The sequence below is a fragment of the Schistocerca nitens genome, chromosome 5 (assembly GCF_023898315.1).
Source record: "Schistocerca nitens isolate TAMUIC-IGC-003100 chromosome 5, iqSchNite1.1, whole genome shotgun sequence".
Taxonomy (NCBI): domain Eukaryota; kingdom Metazoa; phylum Arthropoda; class Insecta; order Orthoptera; family Acrididae; genus Schistocerca; species Schistocerca nitens.
This window is the reverse complement of record NC_064618.1, coordinates 526,704,989-526,732,153: the sequence shown is the minus strand read 5'-3', so window position 1 is coordinate 526,732,153 and position 27,165 is coordinate 526,704,989. Positions and strand designations below refer to the sequence as shown.

The following is a 27,165-nucleotide window of genomic DNA, read 5'->3' as shown; positions in this document are numbered from 1 at the left end:
TTCGCACATCCTCGGTTGGACTCTCACTCAGCACGTCTAGATCGACTCATACGCATCTAAATTAAGAAACATGACGGAGACAATTATTTTAAAAGAGGATGCTGCAGATTGATGAGCACAAAAAATGTGATGACAAAAAATGTTACGATAAATTAGTGGACGAAATACAAGAAGCACGATTAGCTGAAAAAAGACACAGAAACAGTACAGAAAATTAAATTGATTCAAGGTTATTGATATTTGTGGGACGCGGAAATAAGTGAAAAAAGCGCCTATGAAGTACTACACATATATAGACGAAATTTTGAATATTATTGAAGCAACAGAGTGTAAAATGTAATGAGCACCAAATGTCAAAAACGTAGGTGTTAATTGATGTGGAAATATCATGGCTCTCTTGCTTTGCAGTGCATGTGACGAAACAAATTTTTTGTAGTGGTTCTGATATACCATTATAAACTTAAATCTGGCCCTCTGTCGTTTGCGTGTCGACCACATCAAATTAGCAACGACTGTTGACTTTTAACTGAGGTATGTTTCTCTAGCTAAAACTAGTTTTATGTAATGTCCAAAATTAAAACTTGTTTTATGTAAAATTCAAACATGTGTAGCAGTAAATTCTAGTTAAAGCTAGGAAACTCTAGCAGCAGTTCAGTATAAACTAGTTTTTATCTAGAGAATTCGCCTTCTTACTAAAACGCGATTTTCATTGCAACATGCACATTTATTTAAGCGAACGATACCTCTACTTGTTACCTGTGATGTCGTAGAAACACTGGTAACGCTATTCGCACAGCGCCCTCCACCCCCCCCCCCCCCCACACACACACAAACACACAATATAAAATAAACATATATGTGAGAGTCATGGACCGCGTAGATTAGCTCGGAGCACCTACCGCGCAAAGTCCAAGTTACAATGTGCGTGTAGTAGCTGGGCATCAGGGAATCAAAATTTGTCATTTTAAAAACTGGAGTGTCTTCCCACTCATATCTGTGGAGAAAAGCTTTCTCGTGGATGTTTCATGATATATGTATTTCTTTAACATATTCTTCAACGCGCGCGCGCGCGCGCGTGTGTGTGTGTGTGTGTGTGTGTGTTTGCTTACCATCTTTCGCTGTCGCCTGCTATTCTTTTGTCGTTAGATATATAATCTGTCATTGGATATTTTTCCTGCCCTCTGAAGCGTCTGTACTCTTAGACTCTGTCCTAACCAGTTCCTTGTTCTCTTTAAAATCTCCTGGAATATTTATCCTTTTTTCACCAACTTTTTTTAGTACCTCCTTATTCTTAGCCCTTTGTGCCCAGCTTTTTCTTCTCCATCCTCCTCCATATCCGCATCTCAAAGACCTCCAATCTTTTTACACGTGAAGACATGTGCGACTTTATAATTTAAAAATTAATTCTTGGGGCTACGGCCCTACTAATTATTGCCACTTGGACGAGTCGGCGTGTCACGTGTCTGTGGCTGCTTCATGCGATAAATGTCTGTTGGTGGTGTAGTGTCTGTTGTGTGTCGTTGTTGTTGGTGCTGTTCTCGATGATGATATGATGGTGCCGATGATGATGAAGATACGTTGATGACGTAAAAAAGGAACAGGACAAAACCTCAGAAAACTGTCTTTTCTGTTTCGTTACAGTTCCGGTATTACACTCCATTATACAGTATGTAGCGGCTTTTCTGATCGTTAATGAATCAAATTAATTTGTCAGTGTCAAGATTTCTTGCCTGTTTGTGCCTGTGGCCCGATTCATACATTTATAGGGAATTTACAGCTACTCGGTAGTGTTGAACCCATGTGTAAGTGATTGATATTTATCTGTTGATGACGACTAAGGCAGTACTACTACGTATTATTAACACCAGCAAAGACGGCAACATATTTTCTTTTCACCAAGTCCATTGAAGATAGGTACCGTATGGGCTTTTTTCAGCTTTTATTTAATTTGTTCCAGTCTGAATGACTTTCTCAAACATTTTATTTCAATGTCTAATTCGTGTACAGTCAGTTTCAAGACGACAGAGCCTTGTCGACAGATACCAAACTTTTTTTCTCCGCTGTAGGTAAATGTGTAGAACGTGAGGCACCCTGAATTCGACAGTTTGGCTGGTTTCATGTACAGCGTTCTCCTTTTCTGGGCGGGCACTCGGAGTATTTGAGCCTCACTCGTCGATTAGCGTAAATTGCGATATGAAGTCGCGCAGCAGGCCTGCGACTATTACTTTTTTTTTATTCACTGTTTTTTTTGGTAGCTAATAATAACGGCTCACTTATTGTTAAAAATGTTTATTTCTTAAAGGAACATTTTAACAACAAGTGAACTGTTGCTGTTAGCGACCAAATAAAGCTGTAAAAAAAAAGAATGCTCATTAAAAATCGTTTATCATATGTGGTACCTGAAGAGAGACTATATTGAAATCGATTGTGCATACATTATGTGATACAGATGTATCGATAAACTGGTATCGTTACTGAGATCTGCGGGACCTAGTCAGGCCTCTTAAAATGATGGTTCACCCAAGCATGATTACACAAAAAAAGTCTGTGTCGGAAGCCCGTGACCGGGCTGTTGGCCTGCCTACAGGTAGAGTGCCGCGGCACTAAGAGGGGGAGGATGGCGGGCCCTTCGCCCCATCCGAATTTTACCCCCGGCCAAAATCTCCTGTACGTATTTGATAAAAGGTTGAGTGAACCTGGCGTCGTCCGGGAGGGACTGGAACGAGGATAAATCCCCGCCTCGATCCGCGGTTGAACCCGGGATCTCCAACGCCGAATGTAGTGCTCAGCCTGCTAGATCACCACGGCCGCAAGCAGAATCTAACAGATAGACACATTTTATCCCTAACATTAGCGCTTGGGACGAGACTATCTGTTCCACTGAGAGAGACTGAGGGAACCGCCCCACTTATTAGTACATTCACGTGGACCCAAAATTTCTCTAGGTGAACCACCGCTTAAGGGATTTAACTATAAATGCCCTGGAAACATTATGTTGACCAGCAAAAAACGCGTTACTCGGGCCCTAAATAAGCATCTCACTGCGTAATGTTATTTGGATGCTGCGCGTCGTTTCTCGTCAAACCAGGTGCGAGATAATGACTGTGAAGACGCCAACCGTCTTGCGTGTGCAAGCGAAACACCCTGTCGCACGTCGTAGCATACGTACGGCGTCGCCGTATCACCAGCGACTCTGGCTTCCTCCCCACAATCGTGCCAAGGTGAGAGAGGACTTCTTTGTTCCGAGAAGTGCTCCAGAACGATCCCGAACCTCGTTTGTCTCACGTCCAGCCAGCATTTCTCTTGGCGGGCACAGCTCCCGTTCCGATAAAGCTGTGCGGTAATGCCTTCGTGCGAACCGCTCCGCGCCACCAGTCGCGACCTACATTCCGTAGGACCTTCTGCGGCCGGCGCGGTAAAATAAACTTCCCGGGGTCCTTGGACGCGCTCTGCTCGCCGCCTTTGCCCCAGCTTCCCGCCGCTGGTCCCGTCTTCCTCACTTGGAGGACAGCCGCGATACTTCCCAGACTGTACGACATTTATCCAGAATTTAGAATCCTCTACAGCCTTGTCGTTTTCTGACGAAAGGTCCGTGTTCGTGCAGAGGCCTTCAATTTGATACAAGCCAGCAGGTGTAACTAGACGCTGTTCAACGTCCGTCTTGAACTTGGAGACTTCAGAACGTAGTCTCCTCGGAGTATTCTACCTCGGAAAAGGCAAGTGTCTCATTGACGTTATAGCCATCCTCAGTACATAAATGGGGCGCTAATTTTAGTCTACATGTGTGAAGCTTAAGTCAATGGTCGTACTGCGATGGCTACACCTGTTCCCGTCAGATGACCGAAGTTAAGCGCCGTCGGGCGTGGTTAGCACTTAGATGCGTGACCATCTGGGCCGTCATGCACCGTTGAGCTACCGGGGTTCATTCAGCCTCGGGATGGCAATTGAGGACCTACTTAACCGTCTAGTAGCAGATCCACATTACGAAAACTGACAGCGGTCGGGAGAACAGTGTGCGGACTCCACACCCCTCCGATGACGCTAAATGGTTGAAGATGCCACGGTGGTCGGTCGGTACCGTTGAGCCTTCCGCGGCCTGTTCGGGCGGAGATTTCTCAAGCTCGCTTCCTTAAGTAACTGCAATATACGCGGAAATTGTTACATTTAGTCAGCGACCATATAGGGAAGGTGAACACTCCCGTTACATTTACGCAAAAAAAGAAGAGAGCTAACAGCTCGTTAGCTTTTGGCAGAGTTAGACATCACGTGCTCGACTACACAAGGTACAACGTGCGAAATTACTTGCAGCCTTCATGTTATCACCCAGCCTCGGTGAATGAGTTGAGTGAACATGCATGTCATATTTGATACGCTAACTATAAAAGGACCGTTATGTTCTCTGAAAAGTGTGATTTATCGGAGCATGGCCAATCGTAATTTTTATGAGCGGTCCATTCCATGTGAGATTTGTTCAAGGATGACAGCCAGTTATGTATATAATCCCATTTTTATTACCCGTTAACTCCCAGAGTTAGCACAGTTTGCTAACCGTGAGAACAAGCAACGTGGCGCAGTTGTTTAGACAGTGGGCTCACAATGCGGAAGAGCTGGGTTCAAACCTCCACCCACTCATCTTAATTTAGGAGTCCCATCATTTCCCAAAATCACTTAAGTCGAATGCTGAGACGCTTCGTTTGAAAAAGATCACAGCCGATTGCCTCCCTGTCTGTCTCCAATCCGAGGTTGAGCTCTGTTTCGAATGAGGTAATCGTCGACAGAATGGAAAAGGAAGCAGAGGTACTACGAAGGTTTCACTTGGCCGGTAGTGAGATTTCCTGCTTGTTGAGGGACTACATTGTGATTTACTAGATGATGCATCATTACCTTGTATTGCATGTTAAACGGAGGGCCTAGAAATGACGGAGAGGCTCCGTCCCCCGCCCCAGCCGTAGTGGTCCACAACACCACGATGACTACCGCAGTCCACTTCCACTTCACCCCTCCGCAGCCCCGCACTGAACCACTCTTTCAGGGTTACTGTGCGGTTCGGCCCTTCTTCGGACCCCCCCCCCCTCCCTTCCCCGGGAACGTCTTACACCAGACGAGTGTAACCCCTATGTTTGCGTGGTAGAGTAATGGTGGTGTACGCGTACGTGGAGAACTTGTTTGCGGAACAATCGCGACATGTGTAGCTGAGGCGGAATAAGGGGAACCAGCCCGCATTCGCCGAGGCAGATGGAAAACCGCCTAAAAACCATCCACAGACTGGCCGACTCACTGAACCTCGACACAAGTCCGCCGGGCGGATTCGTGCCGGGGACTAGGCGCTCCTTCCCAATCCGGAAAGCCGTGCGTTAGACCGCACGGCTAACCGGGCGGGCATCATTACTGTACTTTACTCTTGGTTTATGTCCGTATTATAGCCATTACTTATCAAACATTCCATTTTAAAAAGAACTCAGCTCAATATCTGTTCACTTTATCTGTCGATAACAGTAAACTCCCACACCGAAGTAGTCCTTTGCCTCACTGCATCTTCAGTATGCGTCATTTTCTCTAAAGCATCCAGACATGATTTAGTGGACTTTAATATTAGCTATGTCCACCTTTCGGCTATATGACGGCTTGAACACTGATGAGGACAGTTTCAGTGAGGTGTTTGAAGGAATGTGAATGAGAGAGCAGCCTGTTCTTCATCAAGAGCAGATACCAGAGAAGGTAGTGATGTTGGCCGCTGGAGTCTGGAGCGAAGTCGGCGTTCCAACTCACCCCAGAGGTGTTCCACCAGGTTCAGGTCGGGACTCGGGGCAGACATTCCATGCCATGAACGTAATTGTGTACAAACCATTGCCTCACAGATGATGCTTTATGACAGGATACATTGTCATCCTGATATAATCATCGTCTCCGAACTGTTCCTTTACTGTACGCAATAAATAAGTTCATATCCTTCCGCATGTGGTGTTTTGTTATGTTCGATAAGGGGACCACACCCCAACAACGGAAAACGTCCCAATACCGCAACACCACCTCCTCCGCACTTCCCTGTTGGCAATAGACGTGATGGCAGGTACCGTTCTCCAGGCAATCGCCAAACCAAACCCTTCCATCGGATTGTCACACTGTCCAACTGTCCTCTGTCCAACGACGTTGCTGTTCACACCACCTCAAGCGTCGCTTAGCATTCACGGGAGGAATGTGACTTACGAGGGGCTGCTCGACCTTTGTACCCCATTCTTCTTAACACTCTATGCAATGTCACCCTGCTAGCTGTAATGCTGATAGCACTAAAGAACTCACGAGTGATTTCATGCGACTTTTACAACCGCCCTCTGCAGTGCTCGACGGCCAATGTCCGTCAGTATATGAGGTCTGCCTGGTTTTGTTCCTTCGCCTTTCCACTTCAGTCACATCACCAACAGTCGACTTTGGCAGCGTTAGAAGCGTCGAAATGTCGTTGATCGATTTGTTACTCAGGTGACATCCAATGACTAGTGCGCGTTTGAAGACACTGAGCTCTCCTGTTACTGCTTCTCTGCCTCCTTTTATACGGTCGAGTCTGCCTGTCCTGACATCTAGTAGTCAGTTCCGCTCTACGTGAGGGTGTCTGTTTACAGCTAGTGCACAAATGAAATATCAGTGGTGGGAATGAACAACCCTGCCTCACCCATTTCCTGACTTTAGCCTATTGTACTTTTACGTCAGCACGGACAACTCTAGTCTGCTTCTCATAAAGAGAACTGACCCTCTGTCCCTGTAATTAATACCATACTGCTTAAAAATTGAAATTTTTTACCCCTTTCTACGTTATAGAAAAGCTTCGCCATTCATACGATTTACCTAAATTAGCCCAGTGCTAAAATTGCATCTTGACAGCCCTGCTTGTCCTAAAATCAAACTGTTCCTGTACGTGTCCACTTTCGACTCTTCCCTTCCATTCTGTCTGAGGAGTTACGACGCATGCTCTCGGAGACGGCTCTAGCCTATTCACCACAAAGGTACAAGCACTTCGCCGGCCGAGGTGGCCGAGCGGTTCTAGGCGCTACAGTCTGGAACCACGCGACCTCTACGGTTGCAGATTCGAATCCTGCCTCGGGCATGGATGTGTGTGATGGTCTTAGGTTAGTTAGGTTTAAGTAGTTCTAAGTTCTAGGGGACTGATGACCTTAGAAGTTAAGTCCCATAGTGCTCAGAGCCATTTGAACCATTTTTTACAAGTACTTTTGCCGCTCCCAGCTGACGTTGAAGTTAGGTTCACCAGCTACCTGATCCCTAATGTTCAAAAATAGGCTTTTAATGGGATGTTAATTTTGTTTTAGGATTTACAAAAAAAAATTAAAATCTTTATTTATTACCATACGTACTATACTTAAACATGAAATTAATTTTCAAGTTTTTAAGAAATTACAAACGTATGTACAGTAAGTCTATTTTCCTAGCTTTAGTTTTCACAAAATCCTAGACATTGTCGGTAATTTCAAATGGTTCAAATGGCTCTGAGCTCTATGCGACTTAACTTCTGAGGTCATCAGTCGCCTAGAACTTAGAACTAATTAAACCTAACTAACCTAAGGACATCACACACATCCAAGCCCGAGGCAGGATTCAAACCTGCGACCGTAGCGGTCGCTCGGTTCCAGACTGCAGTGCCTAGAACCGCACGGCCACTCCGGCCGGCTCGGTAATTTCAATGTGGATGTTATTTTTAATACTTATCAACGCTAAAATGGTTAAACTGCTTTGCCAAAACGTCGGCCTGGGATAATTTTATTGTTATTTTTAACTTAGAGAAATGCCTTTAACTGTTAGCTATTGTGACTGCCGATGCTAGGTAAAATCGTAAGTGCCGTCGAAACTCGAATATACGTAATTTTTTAGAAAGGTGTGGTGTCTGCTTTTAGCTGTAACTTTTTATTTCACCATTACAATTTCGGCACTTGTCACTTTCATGCATAAGATTTGATGTTGTATTATGTCGTATAAATACGTTCTTGTGAGACTGTGTTACTCTTGATGGTAGTATAGTCTTTGGTTGTTATTAATGGCATGAGTGATTTGTTATTGATATGCAGGTTGAATTCAATCGACGTGATACAGTAGGTAACAAATCTGCTCCTATCATTAATAACAACCAATGATATTACCATCAAGAACAACACTATCCTATAGGAATGTTATTTTTAACCTACTTTTTGAAATAATGTACCATGAAATCTTATGCTTGGAAACGGCACAAACGCCGAAATTGCTATAGTGAAATAAGCAAAAACAGTTACAACTAAAAGCGAAAATGACTTAATTTAAAAAAAGAAATATGTGAGCTGTGGACCCATATCACAAGAAGCTAATGAATTTAAATCGTTCGAAAATGACTAATTCATTATGTCTAACGAGTCTGGGCAGTCATCAAGGAATATTTTTAGAAATTTAGTTAAACAGACCGTTTTGATCAATGTCAGAATTTAAGCCACTGTTCTATTTATTTTGTAAATTTGAAAAAAAAGCTTCGTGCTCCTGAATTAATTTTTTTCCAGTTACAGTTTTGGAGAAAGGAGAAAGCTCTTCGGTTTTCATTTAACAGTTCAACATGTTCGTCAACTGCTTATGTTCGTAATGGATCGAGCGTGCAGCCTTTGTCGTGCTCATGGAGCAGGCGACTGGATCTGATGCACCCTTTGCAACTCCGGAAGTGCTGCATCTGCATATCATACTAAACCGATTTTCAATATTTTTTTGCATCTATTCCCTCTAGCTCTCTCTGCAAGCGTGAAAATTACATTCTTTATAAAATTTCGAAAAGAAACCTAGGTCGCGCCATAGATTTGCTAACGTCGGGCTAAAATCATAACAAGTATTTCTTATTAATATGTAATTTAATTATTGAACTGTTTAATACGAAGTAGTATAGTGATAACAGAATAGATCAATCACAGATATGGAGTGTCGCTGTTTATTGTATGTCCGATGGGCCAACTACGTAATCGCTTTGCGCCGTTTTCTTCATTTCCTTTTCGACGTTTCCCCAGGTCTAGCATTCTCTCAGCACTGGATTTTTTGAGGCTTGTTAAATTCCTTTAGACGCGGGCTTTCCTCTCACTCGCGTTTTCTTTAACTCTGACCATTTAGACGACATTTTACATTATTTTGTAATTTCCAATTTAATATCGATTTTCACTTATATTCCGGATAACCTTTTTATTGCCTCAAATCGGACCCTGGATGTGCTGCGCAAGCTCTTCACAAAAACACACGATTCGATGTCCTAGCTAAACGCGTTTGCATGCGACGCCAATTTATAACTTTGCGCAAAGCTAATTCGTGACAATCACGCGCATGCGCCTACACTGGTACAATGACATTCACATCTGCATGATTGCCCTGCAATTCACGCTTAAGTGCCTGGCAGAGGATTCTTCGAAGCACCTTCAGACTATTTCTTGTATGATTATGGGAAAAGGATTTGAAAATGATAAGGGAAATATTATTTAAAGGGTTAAATGACTTTTTTAAGATTATTCTGGAATATATTAACGGATAAATGAGGGGTTTCGGCTATCCGAACAGCCACCGTAGCTAATGAAGAAGAAATTGAACAATAAGGTTTCGTTATGAGTACATAGATATAAAAATTAAAAATGGTCTTATGTCCATTCTCCAAATGATTCCTTATACCTCTTCAACGCTGCGGTGACACGTTGATGTTTCCCTCCATTGTTACTAGTGTCCTTGCACGTCCTCACGATCGTCAAAACATTTGTTACGATGTACTTTCATGGACTAAAAAATAAATATTAAAAATACTTTTAAAAACTTCCCGAATATATTTTCATACACAACCTTCACGTAATACATTCACAAGGTTGATAATACTTGGCTTACGTACATTTTTTACACAGTTCATAATCTGAGTTTAGTCTCTTTCAGATCTCAACACGGACAAACAACTACTAATTAATTAGTGCTCTGGATTGCTCGTTAATAATCATCTCTGGCCACACTATCTTTTATCGTTGTCACAGATGTTATCACTGTCTACAGTCAGAGAGCGCGTCTTTTAATCAACTTCAAAATCACTTTCACATTCTGTACCGTTCCACTCCCTAACAGCGCGTGGGAAAAAGAATGCTTAAATCTTGCTACACGAGCTTTGATTTCCCTTATTTTATTAAGATGATCATTCCTCCCTATGTAGATCGGCGACAATAAAATGTTTTCACATTCAGAGGAGAAAGCTGGTACGGAAATTTCGTGGAAAGATATCGTCGCAACGGAAAACGCCTTAGTTTTAATGATTGCCTTCGCAACTCGCACTCATATCCGTGACACTCTCTTCCCTATTTCATGATAATAAGAAAAATACTGCCATTCTTTGAACTTTTTCGACGTCCTCCGTCAATCCAATCTGATAAGGATCTCATATAGCAATACCCTAGCAGAGGACGAACGAGCGTACTGCAGGCAGTCTCTGCAGTAAACCTGTTGTATCTTCAAAGTACTCTGCCAGTAAAACGCAATCTTTGGTTTGCCTTCCCCACAACATTATCCAAGTGATCATTCCAACTTAAATTGTTTGTAATTGTAATTCCTAGGTATTTAGTTGAATGACAGCCCTTAAATTTGTGTGGTTTATCGTGTAATCGAAATTTAACGGATTTCTATTTGTACTCATGTGGATAACGTCACACATTTCCTCACTGAGAGGTAAAACAAATACTGCGCGCGACAAACACGTACGGACATGATATATCCATTGCTGACTCAACCATTGTTTACACATTGTTAACCTCGTAATTATCAGAGATTCAAATGTGACGGTATTTTGTCTTTCAAAAAGTTCAAAAGTTCGACCGACGGAAAAAATTCGCTTTTCTGGCAGTGATGCCCCACAGCTCTTACGTATTTGAAAAATGTCAGATTATCACCTTGAGCTACCTGTAAAATATTTATTATACAACCAGTTTCAGTCGTCTGACCATCATCAGGTTCATAAAGTATTGACAGCATTATTTTAGGTGAAATATAAAATCGTCATCGTCAGGTGATAAAACCATAAATGATACACTGTTATCATATCGTAATATAAATCACGTGGTCAATCTATAAAAACTATGGTAGGGAGTGTACACATTAATGTTCAGTGCCTCTGTGTGGTATGAATCTGATGGGCTCTGAGTACTGTGGGATGTAACATCTGATGTCATCAGTCCCCTAGAACTTAGAACGTCACACACATCCATGCCCGAGGCAGGATTCGAACCTGCGATCGTAGCGGTCGCGCGGTTCCAGACTGAAGCGCCTAGAACCGCCCGGCCACACCGGCCGGCGGTATAAATCTGTTCACAGCATTAACGCGAATTACGGTCTTGACGTTAATGTGTGCACTTCCTAGCACAATTTTTATAGGTTGACGACGTAATTTATATTGCGATATGATAATAGTGTATTATTCGTGGTTTTATCGCCTGACGAAAACGATTTTATATTTCGCCTAACATGATACTCTGATTACTTTTATGAATGTGATAATGATCAGGCGATCGAAACTTGTTGTACAAATCAAGTATTTTACCAGCAGCTCAAGACGGTAATATGACATTTTTCAAATTTTTCGAAAAAATACACGTTTTCACGTCAAAAGATCTCCACGATGCATTAAAATCTGCAATCGTGGTCGAAGCGGAACTCGAACCCACGACAGTTCCTTGACGTGACAGTGGAGCACCTGAGACAACAGAGGCAGTCTGATGACATTTGTAAGATTTTTTCGTTGCTATCAGTGAGCCGAAGCAGCACAGTCACCGCCGGGGTTCCACCCGGCTGCTGTCCGTTTGCACCACAAAGACACGGAACAGTTCGGCGAAGAGGAAGACGAGACGTGCAGGTCAAAGCCTCCGTGCCGTGGACTTCGCGCGCTGGATCCCCCGACTCTCACGTTACAACAGCCACTTCGCGCTAAAAAGTGAAGAAACTTGACGGAAGCGGCGGTGCAGGAACCTCGCGGCCAGAAGGGGTATCGGAGAACCAGTGCTATCGGCGTTCCGGCTTTGTAGGCGATAGGCGCGCGGAAGTGCTGCCAGCTTCCGTGAAGCAGGGGGCGCCGCGACACAGCCGAGCAGCGAGGCACGGGGTAGAGTATATTTGGCGCCGCGGGCTGACGCGACGCCTCGCGCGAGGAGGGGGAGGGGGGAACAGACGGCAGGGAGGGGTGAGTAGCCCATAAGTAGGGGGCTCTCGCGCCGACGCTACACAGTCGACGAGCCGCCGCCCGCCATGAAGGACGTTATGCACACGCGGGCTCTGTACTCGACGCTCAAGCGCTACTTTGGACATAGCATGGACTGCGCGACTCCCGCCGCTTGGCCCTGTCGGCTTGCTGCAAAGGCCGCTGCCTCCGGCGTCCACGGCCCTGTGAGTATCGCTCGTCCAGCATCGTACGCCCCGGCTCCACGGGGGCCCTTTGTCGTTTCGTTAATTTCGGTTGTAACAGCGCATTCCGTTTTTGGCTTCTCTATCACTCCTGCCAGCCAATGACGTGGCACTGCGGTGCGATGAGTGGCACCTTGGTTGAATGAATCGACACCGTTTCAGGAGGGGAAAAAACCACTCGACTGAAACACTGATTGCTTTATTCATACTCGACGTCTCTGCAGGCAATAGTTGAAGGCGAAGAGGTGGATCTTATCTTCCCAGATTTCCGCAAGAAGTTCGACAAGGCACCACATCATCGACTACTAACAGGATGCAACCATAAAGAGTATCTTCGTAAATGTGTGTTCATTTCGAGCAATGTTTGACTAATAGTAGCCAGTACGTTTAACTGAACGGCGAATGTTCAACAGAAGCGAAACATCGTGTGTGCCCGAAGGAACCCTAATAAGCTTTCATACATGAACGCTGTATCAGAAAGGATCAGCGGCACTATAAGATTGTTCTCTGATGATGCCGTTGTGAACAGGTTTGTATCACCCTGGAACGCTGGTGAAGAATTGCGGAAATACTTGGACAAAGCTTGCAATTTGTGTAATGAGTGGCAGATCCCTTTAAATGCATATCACTGTAAGGTAATACTTATAACAAAGGGAAAGAACACTATAGCATCTGATTAAAAGGTTGGTACTCAACGTCTTGAGCACGCTACATCATATTAGGGGAACCGGAAGATAATGCCGTTTCTGCACTTGTCGATATTCGTTTGCCCCTTATCATTTCATTGTGTACTTCAAAATCTTGCGAAAGGCATTTTAAGATTAGAGTGACTTGTTTAAACGTAAATAATTAAATCTAATTGTATTGCAATTTATGGTGAAAAGACAGAAGAAGCACATACCCGGCATTGTGAGATTTTTGAGTTTCGCAAGGGTAGTAACGTAACAATTGCTACCCGAAAATATTTGCGGTATTTATCCAAGTGCGTTAGATCTTCGCATATGCCAAAGGTGGTTTTCTAAGTTCAGATCGGGTAATGTTCATCTTTCCGACTCATATCGATCAGAAAGACCAACGACTTTATAGACAATAAGATGTTAAGGGCGGAAGTGGAAGCAAATCCATGTCAGACAATCTAGGAGCTGCCAAACACTCTTAGCCAACCTTGGTCGACCATCCAAGAACATTTGCAGCATATTGGTAAAGACAATCAAAGCTAACAAGCCACCACATGCAAGCTATTGTGTCATCGTCACAATACAGAAGCGTTTTTTGATCGCTTGATCATTGGCGACGACATATGGGTCCTCAACGATAATTCTAAACCCAAAAGGCAGTGGCTCCTTCCGAATAAATCAAATGTTTAAATGTGTGTGAATTCCTAAGAGACCAAACTGCTGAGGTCATCGGTCCCTAGTCTTACACACTACTTAAACTAACTTATCCTAAGAACAACACACAGACCTACGCCCGGGGAAGGACTCAAACCTCCTGCGGGGAGGGCTGCGCAGTCCCTGTCATCAAACCACGCGGTCACTCAGCGCGGCCCGAATAAATCGCCAGGAAGTACAGCCAAGATAGGTTTACACCTTAAAAAGGCACTTTTACGTATTTGGCGAAGTATTCGTAGAGTTGTTCATTTTGAAGTGCTGAAACCTGGAGAAACTGTGTTTCCAGACCTTTACTGTGAACAGCTGGATCTAGTAATTCAGTCTTTAATTGAAAAGTGACCAGCGATCATCAGCAGAAAAGGCGTTATTCTGCAACACGATAATGCAAGACCGCGCTACGCGCGAAACTTGGAAGAAGTTACTGACTTAAGAGTGGGAGGTATTGCTTCGCCCACCATGCTCGCCTGATATTGCACCATCGGATTTCCATATATCCTGACCGTTATAACGTTTTCTAAATGGCAACAAACTTGAAAATATGAATGATGTCCAAAATGCCACCTCCAGACATTTTGCTCAAAAACCAATTGATTTTTATCGACGCGGCATTGAAAATTTACGCACTAGATGGTAAAAGTTGTTGGTAATGAGGATGATTACATCATTGATTAAAAATAAAAACTTGTGTTAATTATTTATGTGTTTGAATTTAATGTAAAAAACGACACTACTTTCCGGTCCCACTAATATTTAGGAGTAATATCAAGAAGTGATATGGAATGGGACGGTCAGGTAAAATCGGTGTTAGAGAAGACGAACGATTGATTTAGATTTGTTCGAAGAGTTCTGGGAAAATCAGTGCACCTATAAAAGAAAATCGTACACAAGTCGCTAGTGCAGCCAATTCTAGAGTTCTGTTCTAGCGTTTGGAGTCATTATCAAGTAGGCATGCGTGCAGAAATCGAACGAAATCAGATATGAGGTGGTAGGTTCGTAACAGGTCAGTATAGTCCTACTGAAGTGTAACAGGAATGCCCGAGGAACTAAACGAGGAAACCTTGGTATAAAGACGACGTAGTTCTCGCGAAAAACTGTTGCGTAAATTTGAAGAACCTATATTCGAAGGAGACTCAGACCATTACGTTGCCACTGTCGTATATCTCGCGTAAGGATAATGATAATGAACTAAGAGAGATTAGGTCGAATGCAGAGGCATATACGTGGACTATCATTTTTCTTCGGTCACTATACTAATAGAAAAGGAAAGAAAATCGATAACCTCCCACCTGCCATGTAACGTACAATGGCTTACGGAGTATAGGTGTAGATGTTAACAAGGTTAAATGCAATTTAATGCGGGTGGGTAGGAGAAACAGTATTAATCGTATGTGGATCGAGTCAGTCACGTCGATTAAACATTTATGCGTAACGCTAAGAGCACACATAACTTTGCAAAACACTGGTGCGACGCGTTTTTGACCAGTGCGCGAGTATTTGGGAGCCCCACTATGGTACAAGGAAGACATCGAAGCAGTTCAGAGGCATGATGCTAAGATTTTACAGGGCAGTCGGGTCAGTATTAGAGTGTTACGAAATGCTCCATGAGCCTATTAGATAGGAATCGTTGGGGAGAATAACAGTATGTTTGTGCGAAACGCCATTGAGGAAGGTTAAGAGAGCCCGCGTTTTCGCTAGACTGTGGAACGATTCTGCTGCCTCCACCGCGTGAGAATCGTAAGGATAAAATAAGAAAGATCAGCGATTTTGCATAGTCGCACAGGCAGTCCCTTTTCCCTAGCTCCCTTTGCGAATGGAACAGGAAGGAGAATGACAGGGAATGATACACAGCGCCCTCTTGTCATGCACCATACAGTGGCTTCGAGAGTATGTTGATGTGTATGTAGAAAACGTAGTGGGTACTCGAGGAGAAGCTTCTCTGGAAGTATAAACCCGACATGATTTGCCCACAGTCAAGCAGATGTGTTCTTAGATGTTTAAAGAACAATGGTAGATGGCGCCTGGTGCAAGCGCAAGTTTGATCAACCAAATGTTGCCAAAAGGACCTACTGAAGCGGTTCAGAACCAGGTGATCTTACTGAATGAATGCTGAGGACTGCGAATGTAATATCGCAACTGTGTGAAATACGTTTTGCTTTTTTTCCATCAAATACAACGCGCACTGGAACATTACTCCAACCCGCTGACAGCTGAAGGCACGATGAAAACATGAATACTTGTTTGTTGTTTGACACTCCCTGTTCTGTTTCACTCGCTTGTGAACTGACGGAGAAGTGGCTGGCTGTTCACCTCCGTACGCAGCTTAACCTATTGTTATGTTGCTCTCATGATCCTTATGAAAGGTATACAATGGACGCTGCTGAATTTTTGTGGATTCTTCCTTAAACACCCGCTGTCTGAATTTACCCTTGATGGTTTTGCGAAAGGGATGTCTTTCGTCCAACTGCTCCCAGTTCTTTGAGCAAATCTTTTACTGCGAAATATACTGAGCTCTGAATTTCGTTAACGTCCTTTGTCAGATTAACTCGATGAGAACCCCAAACAGGGGAGCAGTATTCTATGCTAAGTCGCACCAGCCTCATGTGCGCGGCTGTCTTAGAAGATAGTCTTCAGTATATCCAAGTTCTTGACATTCGTTTTCTAATGATTTTGTGCATTCGTCCATTATCCGTAACTTAGTAGTATTACCACCTAGGCCATTCAAACGCTGTGAAGGGCACCAGAAGTCTGCCATTAATTTTGTAATCATATAAATTCATTGAGGCAATCACTCATTAGATAAGATAGTATGAGCATGTCTTATCGTTTGAGTACCAACACCTCTTTATTCCTGAGGAGCTGGCTCAAAGCTCAGCTAAGCCTTAATGGTTTATTTCCCTGGGCATTGGAGGCAAATGTTGAAATGGTTACTTCAACCAGGCCACAGCCTGTTTCTTCCCCCATTCATTTCCATCCAGGCTTCTGCTCCACCTCTTCCGTCGAGCGGACATTACATTAACCTAACTTCTTTTTCGTCTTAAGTCAAATCATTGATCACATAGTGATAAAGTGACAGTGGAGTTTATTTGTGAAATATATGATGTGGTTCGGGTACCATTGGGAATCTAATCTCTGCTGCCAGGAACTTTGCATATTCCCAGCCGTTGCATCTGAAAAGTTGCACACTTACGGCTGTAAAACATGTTTCATTGTTGAGATCCATTTGCTTCTAGTCCGGTATATTTAACTCGCAATGCTGCAGCTGTTGGTGGCACTTATAGTTACTTGCCATCACCTAGTAAGAAAAAAAATTGTTTATAGTTGAAGAACCACTCAAAGTCTTTTGAGACAGTACAGGGCTGAATAGCTTAGGTACAACGTTCACCTTAAGTGAGATGTGAAAATGGCAGAAAATGAAAATCACTAAATACTAGTTTTCTGATAGTTATGTGTTTCCATTTGTCTGAAACTGTAATCATTTATTTTCATCTTCAGTATTCTTGTGCAGTGTGTACTTGATGCATTTCTGATAACAACTTCACCGCATTGTAATTTTTCTCATTCAACACTGTTGTTTGATTTCCAGAGTTTACAATTTCTTTCTAAGGCAGCTTCAATTAATCTGTAAGTCCACTCTAATAACAGGCATCCACCTTTCGAGATGTACTGTTACTCAAAGCATGAAGATACTCTCACTCTTACGCTTTTTTTTTTTTTTTTTCTTTTTCTTTTTAGTTTTGCAGCACACCTCAGAGAGAGAATCAGTATGCGGAAGACATACATAATAGTTACTGTTAATCAGAATAGGAAAGATGGAAATGTTCTCTGAACATTCATCATTTAACCTGTACATTAGTTCACAGACCTCTGTTTCCACAGCATAGCTACATGCTTTGTGATATTTACGGAAAATAGCTTTCAGCTTTGGTGCTGCAACATCCTTCTGTTCATATGCGTCAACATTCATGATATGTAGTATCTGTTTACACCTATGGTTTAACTGCAAAGAGATATTCTCAAATTTTAATTTCCCATGTCTGCTTAAGTATTTTTGTATTTGTGGATAACAGTTTTGTAACAGTGGATATCTGTTGAAATTTGGAGACATTATGAAACCGTGGTTCATCCAACTTGTTACAGCTGCCATCTGGGGAAATGGGCAACAAGCAGGCAGTGGCACAGCCGGAGGGTGAAGAGTCGAGCGCAGAAGAGCGGCTAGCACCAGCTCCCAGCTCGCGGCCACCCTTCGTGGACCAGAATGGCGAGGAGCCAGAGGATGATGTAGAGCTGCCACCACCCATGAAACCCATCAGTGAGCCACTCGTCGTTGCAGGAGCTGCCTCAGCTGACGAGAGCCAGGGCAAGCGGGTAGGTACTACTCTGCTGTTCACATTATCCTTCTGGAAAGATTCCAGTTGTTGCAACCTGATTTACTTGTGATTTTTTTTTTCTTCAGTAAGATCGTTCACAGATATCTCGGATAGAAATGGTGCCTTACTCCCTTTCTGAACATCATGTGATATACATTAATGTTGTTTTCTTTACAATCTCTCTAGCTATGAAGTGTCAAGTACAAGTGCATGCATATACTTAGTGAACTTTGAGCTCTTCAAGATCAAAAAAAGTTGGCTTTTTATCTTAACAATGTTATTGCCTGTGCATATTGCTAGAATGTGTTTCAATCAAGTTTTAATCTACAGATCATTACTGTGTACAGTTTTCCACAACTGAGTACAATTACCTGCTGGTGTACTTGGCTGAAACATCTGTGCGTATGGTCTGTGTGATTTTAAGTGCTTGGTATTGTGTCAATTCCAATCCCAAAGAAAGCAGGTGTTGACAAATGTGAAAATCACCGAACTATCAGTTTAATAAGTCACGGCTGCAAAATACTAACGCGAATTCTTTACAGACGAATGGAAAAACTAGTAGAAGCCGACCTCAGGGAAGATCAGTTTGGATTCCGTAGAAATGTTGGGACACGAGGCAATACTGACCCTACGACTTATCTTAGAAGCTAGATTAAGGAAAGGCAAACCTACATTTCTAGCATTTGTAGACCTAGAGAAAGCTTTTGACAATGTTGACTGGAATGCGCTCTTTCAAATTCTGAAGGTGGCAGGGGTAAAATACAGGAAGCGAAAGGCTATTTACAATTTGTACAGAAACCAGATGGCAGTTATAAGAGTCGAGGGACATGAAAGGGAAGCAGTGGTTGGGAAGGGAGTAAGACAGGGTTGTAGCCTCTCCCCGATGTTATTCAATCTGTATATTGAGCAAGCAGTAAAGGAAACAAAAGAAAAATTCAGAGTAGGTATTAAAATCCACGGAGAAGAAATAAAAACTTTGAGGTTCGCTGATGACATTGTAATTCTGTCAGAGACAGCAAAGGACTTGGAAGAGCAGTTGAATGGAATGGATAGTGTCTTGAAAGGAAGGTATAAGACGAACATCAACAAAAGCAAAGCGAGGATAATGTAATGTAGTCGAATTAAATCGGGTGATGCTGAGGTTATTAGATTATGAAATGAGACGCTTGAAGTAGTAAATTAGTTTTGCTATTTGGGGAGCAAAATAACTGATGATGGTCGAAGTAGAGAGGATATAAAATGTAGACTGGCAATGGCAAGGAAAGCGTTTCTGAAGAAGAGAAATTTGTTAACATCGAGTATAGATTTAAGTGTAAGGAAGTCATTTCTGAAAGTATTTGTATGGAGTGTAGCCATGTATGGAAGTGAAACATGGACGACAAATATTTTGGACAAGAAGAGAATAGAAGCTTTTGAAATGTGGTGCTACAGGAGAATGCTGAAGATTAGATGGGTAGATCACATAACTAATGAGGAAGTGTTGAATAGGATTGGGGAGAAGAGAAGTCTGTGGCACAACTTGACTAGATGAAGGGATCGGTTGGTAGGACATGTGTTGAGGCATCAAGGGAGCACCAATTTAGTATTGGAGGGCAGCGTGGAGGGTAAAAATCGTAGAGGGAGACCAAGAGATGAATACACTAAGCAGATTCAGAAGGATGTAGGTTGCAGTAGGTACTGGGAGATGAAGAAGCTTGCACAGGATAGAGTAGCGTGGAGAGCTGCATGAAACCAGTCTCAGGGACTGAAGACCACAACAACAACAACCCTCAACTTACTTTGTGCCTAGTGAACGGGTTTCATGCAACAATGTTTCATACTGTCCCTAAACAGAAATATCAGCTTCAGTTCAGCAAGCACGTATTACACAAAGATTCAATATTCTGTGTGTTGTATGGTTCAAAAAGGAACATAGGACACAATCTTATTCACATACATTGCTTGACAAAAAAAGTGAAGCAACCAGAAGATGTGGTCAGATAACAGGTCTGTAAATGGTTAGAGTTGCAATTTTCTGTTAAAGATAGTCCATTAGTGTTGTTCATGTATAGTGTTGTTACCAGTCTGGTAGGATGTATAAGGGGCATGAACAATGTCGATTGATGAATGATCACTGTGGAGGAGATGGATGTGCCGTGTGCTTGGGTGACACAGCTTATCGGCACCTGACAGAGTTTGAAAGGGGCCCCATTGTGGGTCTCCGTCTGGCTGGCTGGTTGAATCATGCACTAGTCGGGTGTGTGGAATGTTTGGATGTGACAGTGGCCTGATGTTGGACTGCATGGGAATGTGAGGGCAAGTGTACTCATCATCAAGGATTATGGGTGACTGTGTCTGACCATGACAGGGAGGAATGCCATATTCTGCACCAAACACAGTGTAACACCTTCACATCTGTGCCTGCCATCTGAGAACAAGTTATGGACACCCTGCAAAATCCTTTGTCATCTTGCATCATTGATTCACAGTTCTGCACTACCCTCGATGACCATTGCTTGTGAGTAAGGCAGCGACATGGGGAAAGGTCCCTGTCTTCCAATGTTTTGGAGAGCCACAGCAGTGTTACTTGTGGCACCGAGGTGTGGGGACTTAGTGATTGAGGGATCATCTTGTACACTAATGTGTTTTACCACTCATGTGACCGTATCGTGGTGCCATTTTTCAATAGGACAATCCTCATCCAGACATAGCACTTATCTGTATGATCTGTCTGCTTGATGTTGATATACTCCTGTGGACAGTAAGGTCTTCATACCTGCCCTCGATAGAATATGGGTGGGATCAGTTCGGACATCAACTTCATCTCAGTGTCAGTGTCTAGGGTATCAAAAACCAAGTACAACAGTTATAGGCTATCTTGCCTCAGGATGGGGTATAATGGCTTTATGATACCCTTCCTAACTGAACAAGAGCATACATCTAGGTCAGAGGGGGTGTTGTATCCTACTGGTAAGTGAGCTCATATTGACAAGGTGAATTTACAAAAACTCTCTCAAACCATTTCATTTTTTTTTTCTTCCACCCCTCCTGAGTGTTTGGGTGCTTCATTTTTTTTATCAGGCGGTGTATTTAAAGAATTGATTCTTGCAGTATGTATTCACTAAAGGTAAAATGTTTTCATGCTAGTGTTATTAACAGAAATACTACTTCGCTACAACAGATGCTGATGAGAACACCACCAGACATTTGTTTCTAAGTGTAGTGTAAATGGGTTCTTATTCACTTAAGCATTTACAGGCTATTCAGCTATAGCTGATTTTATAGTTTTTCAGAATACAACCGATCATTGACTAACGTATAAGGTGTTTAATGAGATATTATCTGTGAGTAATGTAGGACCTTTTATAGCTTACATAACATACATATTTAAATCTGTGCTATTAATTTTATAAAAATTTATGCAGTTTATCTTTCTATATTTTATTACACTTCTATCTTGTAAGTTGGGAGATACATAGAATCAAATGAAAACTAAATTAGGCAAATAGCAGAGTGTTTGTTTGGAGCATAGAAAGAGAATTTGGAAAGAAAATACAGATTGTCTAAACAGTAACAGAGATCCTTAACTGACATGCAGAGGCTTTTAAATATAAAACATATTGCATAGTTCATAGATATTGTTTCTGGAGAAAAATATTCATTTCAGGGTGTAAAAAATAAAATGCAAGGGTGGGTTGCAAAGCAATAGGATCATGAATATAAAAGAAAATGTGAGATGTGGTTTGCTTGTAGCTGTATGAAATACGGCATTGGGAAAAAACTTACAAAACTATGCAATATTTTGCCACTGCTATATGCTGTAACACAGTTATTTATGAGAAACTTCAGTTTAAGCATGATTTCAGGTCTGTAAAGGAATTCTTTCATTAATTTTTGAAGAAGACAAAAAAAAATATTTATTGATTTGTAGTTTCATTGTATTTGTTGTAAATATCATTTGCTATCACCTGCTGTGTGTAATACCTAGGTTACTGTAATCAAAAATGATTATATAAATATATTTATCATTAATTTGTCATACAGTTTTCTTGTATCATGAAGACAGTTTCATCTTTAATAACAGAAACTTCAAAGATCATGAGTGTCTGCAGCAGTAGGCCTTATTTTTGTAACAGTTGTCAGAATATGGCTCTGTCTTTACAGTCATCCAGCCTCTCTCTCAAGGCATTGGAGGGAGCCACATCTGCTGACTTGGCTGAAATAGAGCAAATCGTCAAAGAGCGAATGGTGTGTTTGTAGTTAAATGAGGCTTTTTTATTTACTTTTGTTGTTTGCCCTGAACCTTTATGTTGAGTTGTGCATGATTTCAGAGTGTATATTTGGCTGCACAATTCTGTATTACTGGCACATTCGGAAGTTACATTTCAAATGTAGTGTATCATCATAATTGATATCATGCTGTTGCTTTCTCTTTCAGTCAGGTGCTGGTGGTAGTCTCTTGCACACACTTGGAGTTCACATGTAGTTTGCTATAAACACATTACTGAATGTCTTTAATTTTTGTTTGGCTTAATTAGTTTTATGTAAGCATTTGTGGAACATGCTCACTGCAATTTATTTTAATATGAATAAATTCTCACCTTGTTTGCAATAGATTTTGTATTCATAGTCAGTGTACACTGTCTTATAGCATTAGCCATCCAAAATTTTTTGCTGCTGATGTATCTGTGTGATATCTGTGTAGGTATGGTATATAGAATTATACATGTGCTGGCATTTGGTATCATACGCAGTTTTATTTTTGGTGGACACAATGTTAAACTTACGTTTACCACAAGCATGACGTAGGAACAGTTTTTCATATTGATTACATTTGGAATACTAAGAAACATAGATATCATTGAAGTAAGGAGCCACGGTTCTCTGAAATTAAAATTTTGCAAGTGATCTTTGGATTTGGTGTGGGATGAGATCTGAACATGTTTGTTATTGTGAAACCCAAGAGTAGCATCTGTGTACAAATAGAGAACAACTGGAATATGAGTAAAATCCAGACAGATCATGAATACTGACTATGTACTTCCATAATAGACTGATGAAAGGAAACTGGGGAGACAAAACAAGGTTGTTCTATTGTTGTAAAGAAGGAAAACTCCCTTTGGATCCTAATGCCAGAGAAATGCGACTCACAGGAAAGGAATTAATTATATTTGAGAGAGGGCAAGAGGTGGGGGGGGGGGAGATTAACTGCAGTTCCATTTATGTATTTTGTGTTTGTCTTGTTTTGGTATTTGCTGTGAGGTTTCCCTTCATGTGGGAGTTACGTATAACAGAATGGAGGTGTTATGTCCAGTTACGTCTTCCGTGTTCAACTTGCCCTTTCATGTAGGGTATTTGTATCTTCCCTTTCTTCTTTCCTAGCTGTCTATATCTCCTGGTGAAAGCATTGTTTAAAAGTTCTGATAAGTAGTCACACAACATTTGCTTTTATCTTGTGTTCCTCTTTAAACTGTCCAGTCTTTGTGTTAGTTAATAACTAGACATTCATTTTATGTTGTGCATAATGATTGCATTGATTCCAGAGTTAAAATTTCAAATTTTCATTCCGATTAGTTGTACAATGTTTACACTGCATTTTATTCCCACAGACTATGTGCAGTCTAAGTTAAAATTCTGCTCTCATTTTAATGATAGATTGGTTACAACTTTCAAAACCTGTAGGAACAATTGAAAACACTTCTGTTTCAGTAATGGAATTTACAAAAAGATGTGAAATGCTTATGGCTTACCAGTTATAATTGACACTGCACACATTTTTGCATCACAGTGTAATTCATAAGTTCATTTCAGCATGGATTCTCAAGAAATTGATAAAGTTAATTGGAACACTAGACTGTACACTTGCTGCTGCATGTTAACACTTCAGAATTATATTTAAGTATTGACAGAGACAGGTTTTTGTGATCATCCATTGAAGAAATGTTGTGTTCTCTACAGGAGCAGCACACAGAAAATCAGGAAAGGAACAGTCTCCTTAATCGAGATTCAAAAGTGTCGAGTGAAATGGCATCTGATGGTGAAACAAGCACAAATACTGGTAGTGAAGGGCAGGGGACTTGTGAAGAAGAGACAGCTGATGATAAAGGTGGAGGGAGCAGGGAAGGGGGTGAAGCACAAGGCAGTGCCAGTGGCACGACAGCTGCACCAAGTGACAGTGAAAGTGTTGAGGACGCGGCAGTTGCCGCCATACGCAAACGTGAATACGTAATTAGAGAATTGGTGGAGACTGAGAGGGACTATGTCCGTGATCTGGAATATGTTACAGAGGGCTACATGCCTCTTATGAGGAATCCAGACTGTGAAATACCAATGCCTGAGGATCTGAGAGGAGGCAAAGACAAAATGGTGTTCGGAAACTTGGAAGCAATCTATGAGTGGCACAGAGAGTGAGTAACATTATCTTCACATATATTATGCTACCATTAAAGTGTATTACGGATATCAGATTGATAAATTTGCTGTAGTACTGTATCTGTCAGAAATATTTCTTTCTTAGTTTTTTTTCTAAGTTTTTAAGCATCTCCTTAATTTGAGTAAATGTGCATTTCACTTCTTTGTAATTTCATAGTCATGAGCTGCTTGTTATGGCAGTCCCAATAACAGGATAAAAGACATAAGTAGTCAGTCGTGACCATCATTGAGAAAAATGGCATATTTCCATTGGCTATTTATTTTTTTACCATAATAAATTATAAAATTCATCATTAATAGGGTTTAAGTAAGATAAAAGAAATATTTTCCTTGACTTTCTGTGTGATAATGTTCCATTTTCTTCACCAGCCACAATAAACATAAGCTTCTGGTATTCAACATTATACTCCCTTTCACTTGTCATACTTCATAGTTACACATGCCATATGGTTAATTACTCCCTACTGATTTGTGGTAGATTTCTTTCCCGCTCTTTCTATAATATATTATACTTCACATTAACTATAATTTTTATCATTTTCCACTTATAATATTGAATGAACTTGATATAAAATGCTGGATTTACATTCAAGAGACAACCCAGGTTCAGAACGTAGACTACTAATTTAGCTAAGTGTCTTACAATTCATCAATCATTGCTCATAAGTGTAGGGATGATTTTGCATTGTGCCCATGACCATTTCTTCCTCCATTTCTGTAAACTTTATGAGTATTCTTATTTTATTCAGAAAGGGTTTATCCATAAAACATGCCATGAAAGAAGATAAATCGGAATTGAAAAACAACTGCTATCACTTAGTAGCGGAAAAGCATCCGGACCAGACGAGATACCCTTAAGATTCTACAGTGATTATGCTAAAGAACTTGCCCCCTTTCTATCAGCAATTTATCGTAGATCTCTGGAAGAACGTAAAGTACCTAGCGACTGGAAGAAAGCACAGGTCGTTCCCATTTTCAAGAAGGGTCATAAATCAGATGCGAATAATTATAGGCCTATTTCACTTACGTCAATCTGTTGTAGAATAATGGAACATGTTTTGTGTTCTCGTATTATGACGTTCTTAGATAATACAAATCTCCTTCATCATAACCAACATGGATTCCGCAAACAGAGATCATGTGAAACTCAGCTCGCCCTATTTGCCCAAGAAATTCACAGTGCCGTAGACACTGGCGAGCAGATTGATGCCGTATTCCTGGACTTCAGGAAGGCATTTGATACGGTTCCGCACTTACGTTTAGTGAAAAAAATACGTGCTTACGGAATATCGGACCAGGTTTGTGATTGGATTCAGGATTTCCTAGAAGAAAGAACACAACATGTCATTCTTAACGGTTCAAAATCTGCAGATGTAGAGGTAATTTCGGGAGTACCGCAAGGAAGCGTGATAGGACCTTTATTGTTTACAATATACATAAATGACTTAGTTGACAACATCGGTAGCTCCGTGAGGCTATTTGCAGATGACACGGTTGTCTACAAGAAAGTAGCAACATCAGAAGACTCGTACGTACTCCAGGAAGACCTGCAGAGGATTAATGAATGGTGCGACAGCTGGCAGCTTTCCCTAAACGTAGATAAATGTAATATAATGCGCATACATAGGGGCAGAAATCCATTCCAGTACGATTATGCCATAGGTGGTAAATCATTGGAAGCGGTAACGACCGTAAAATACTTAGGAGTTACTATCCGGAGCGATCTGAAGTGGAATGATCACATAAAACAAATAGTGGGAAAAGCAGGCGCCAGGTTGAGATTCATAGGAAGAATTCTAAGAAAATGTGACTCATCGACGAAAGAAGTAGCTTACAAAACGCTTGTTCGTCCGATTCTTGAGTATTGCTCATCAGTATGGGACCCTTACCAGGTTGGATTAATAGAAGAGATAGACATGATCCAGCGAAAAGCAGCGCGATTCGTCATGGGGACATTTAGTCAGCGCGAGAGCGTTACGGAGATGCTGAACAAGCTCCAGTGGCGGACACTTCAAGAAAGGCGTTACGCAATACGGAGAGGTTTATTATCGAAATTACGAGAGAGCACATTCCGGGAAGAGATGGGCAACATATTACTACCGCCCACATATATCTCGCGTAATGATCACAACGAAAAGATCCGAGAAATTAGAGCAAATACGGAGACTTACAAGCAGTCGTTCTTCCCACGCACAATTCGTGAATGGAACAGGGAAGGGGGGATCAGATAGTGGTACAATAAGTACCCTCCGCCACACACCGTAAGGTGGCTCGCGGAGTATAGATGTAGATGTAGATTATGCACAGGCTGGGAAATTGAAATTTAGAATATCCGAAATTTTTGCTTATTCTGCTTAGCAATACTAATGAAACTAGACGTGGCATGCATTTCACAATAGATGCTATGGTAACTAAGTTATTACCCTCCTGCATCACATGAATGTGTATTTTACCCAGAGTGATGTCTTGGAAATGTAGTCATAATGCCAGGAATTATATATGTCATTGACTTGTGAAAAATAATGGATATTTGTGATGTTGTACTGAATTTTTTTGGCTTACAGAGATGC

The 27,165-nt window shown here is 41.7% G+C and overlaps 1 protein-coding gene across 1 annotated transcript in view; it reads left to right on the top strand.

Moving 5' to 3' along the window:
* Positions 1-27,165, top strand: part of LOC126259616 (kalirin) — a 1,784,965-nt gene that overhangs the window by 1,704,566 nt on the left and 53,234 nt on the right. The window contains exons 33-35 of the mRNA XM_049956530.1: positions 17,955-18,182; positions 22,328-22,411; positions 24,122-24,570. Coding sequence (XP_049812487.1) covers positions 17,955-18,182; positions 22,328-22,411; positions 24,122-24,570 — 761 coding nt within the window. The remainder of the gene's footprint in view (positions 1-17,954; positions 18,183-22,327; positions 22,412-24,121; positions 24,571-27,165) is intronic.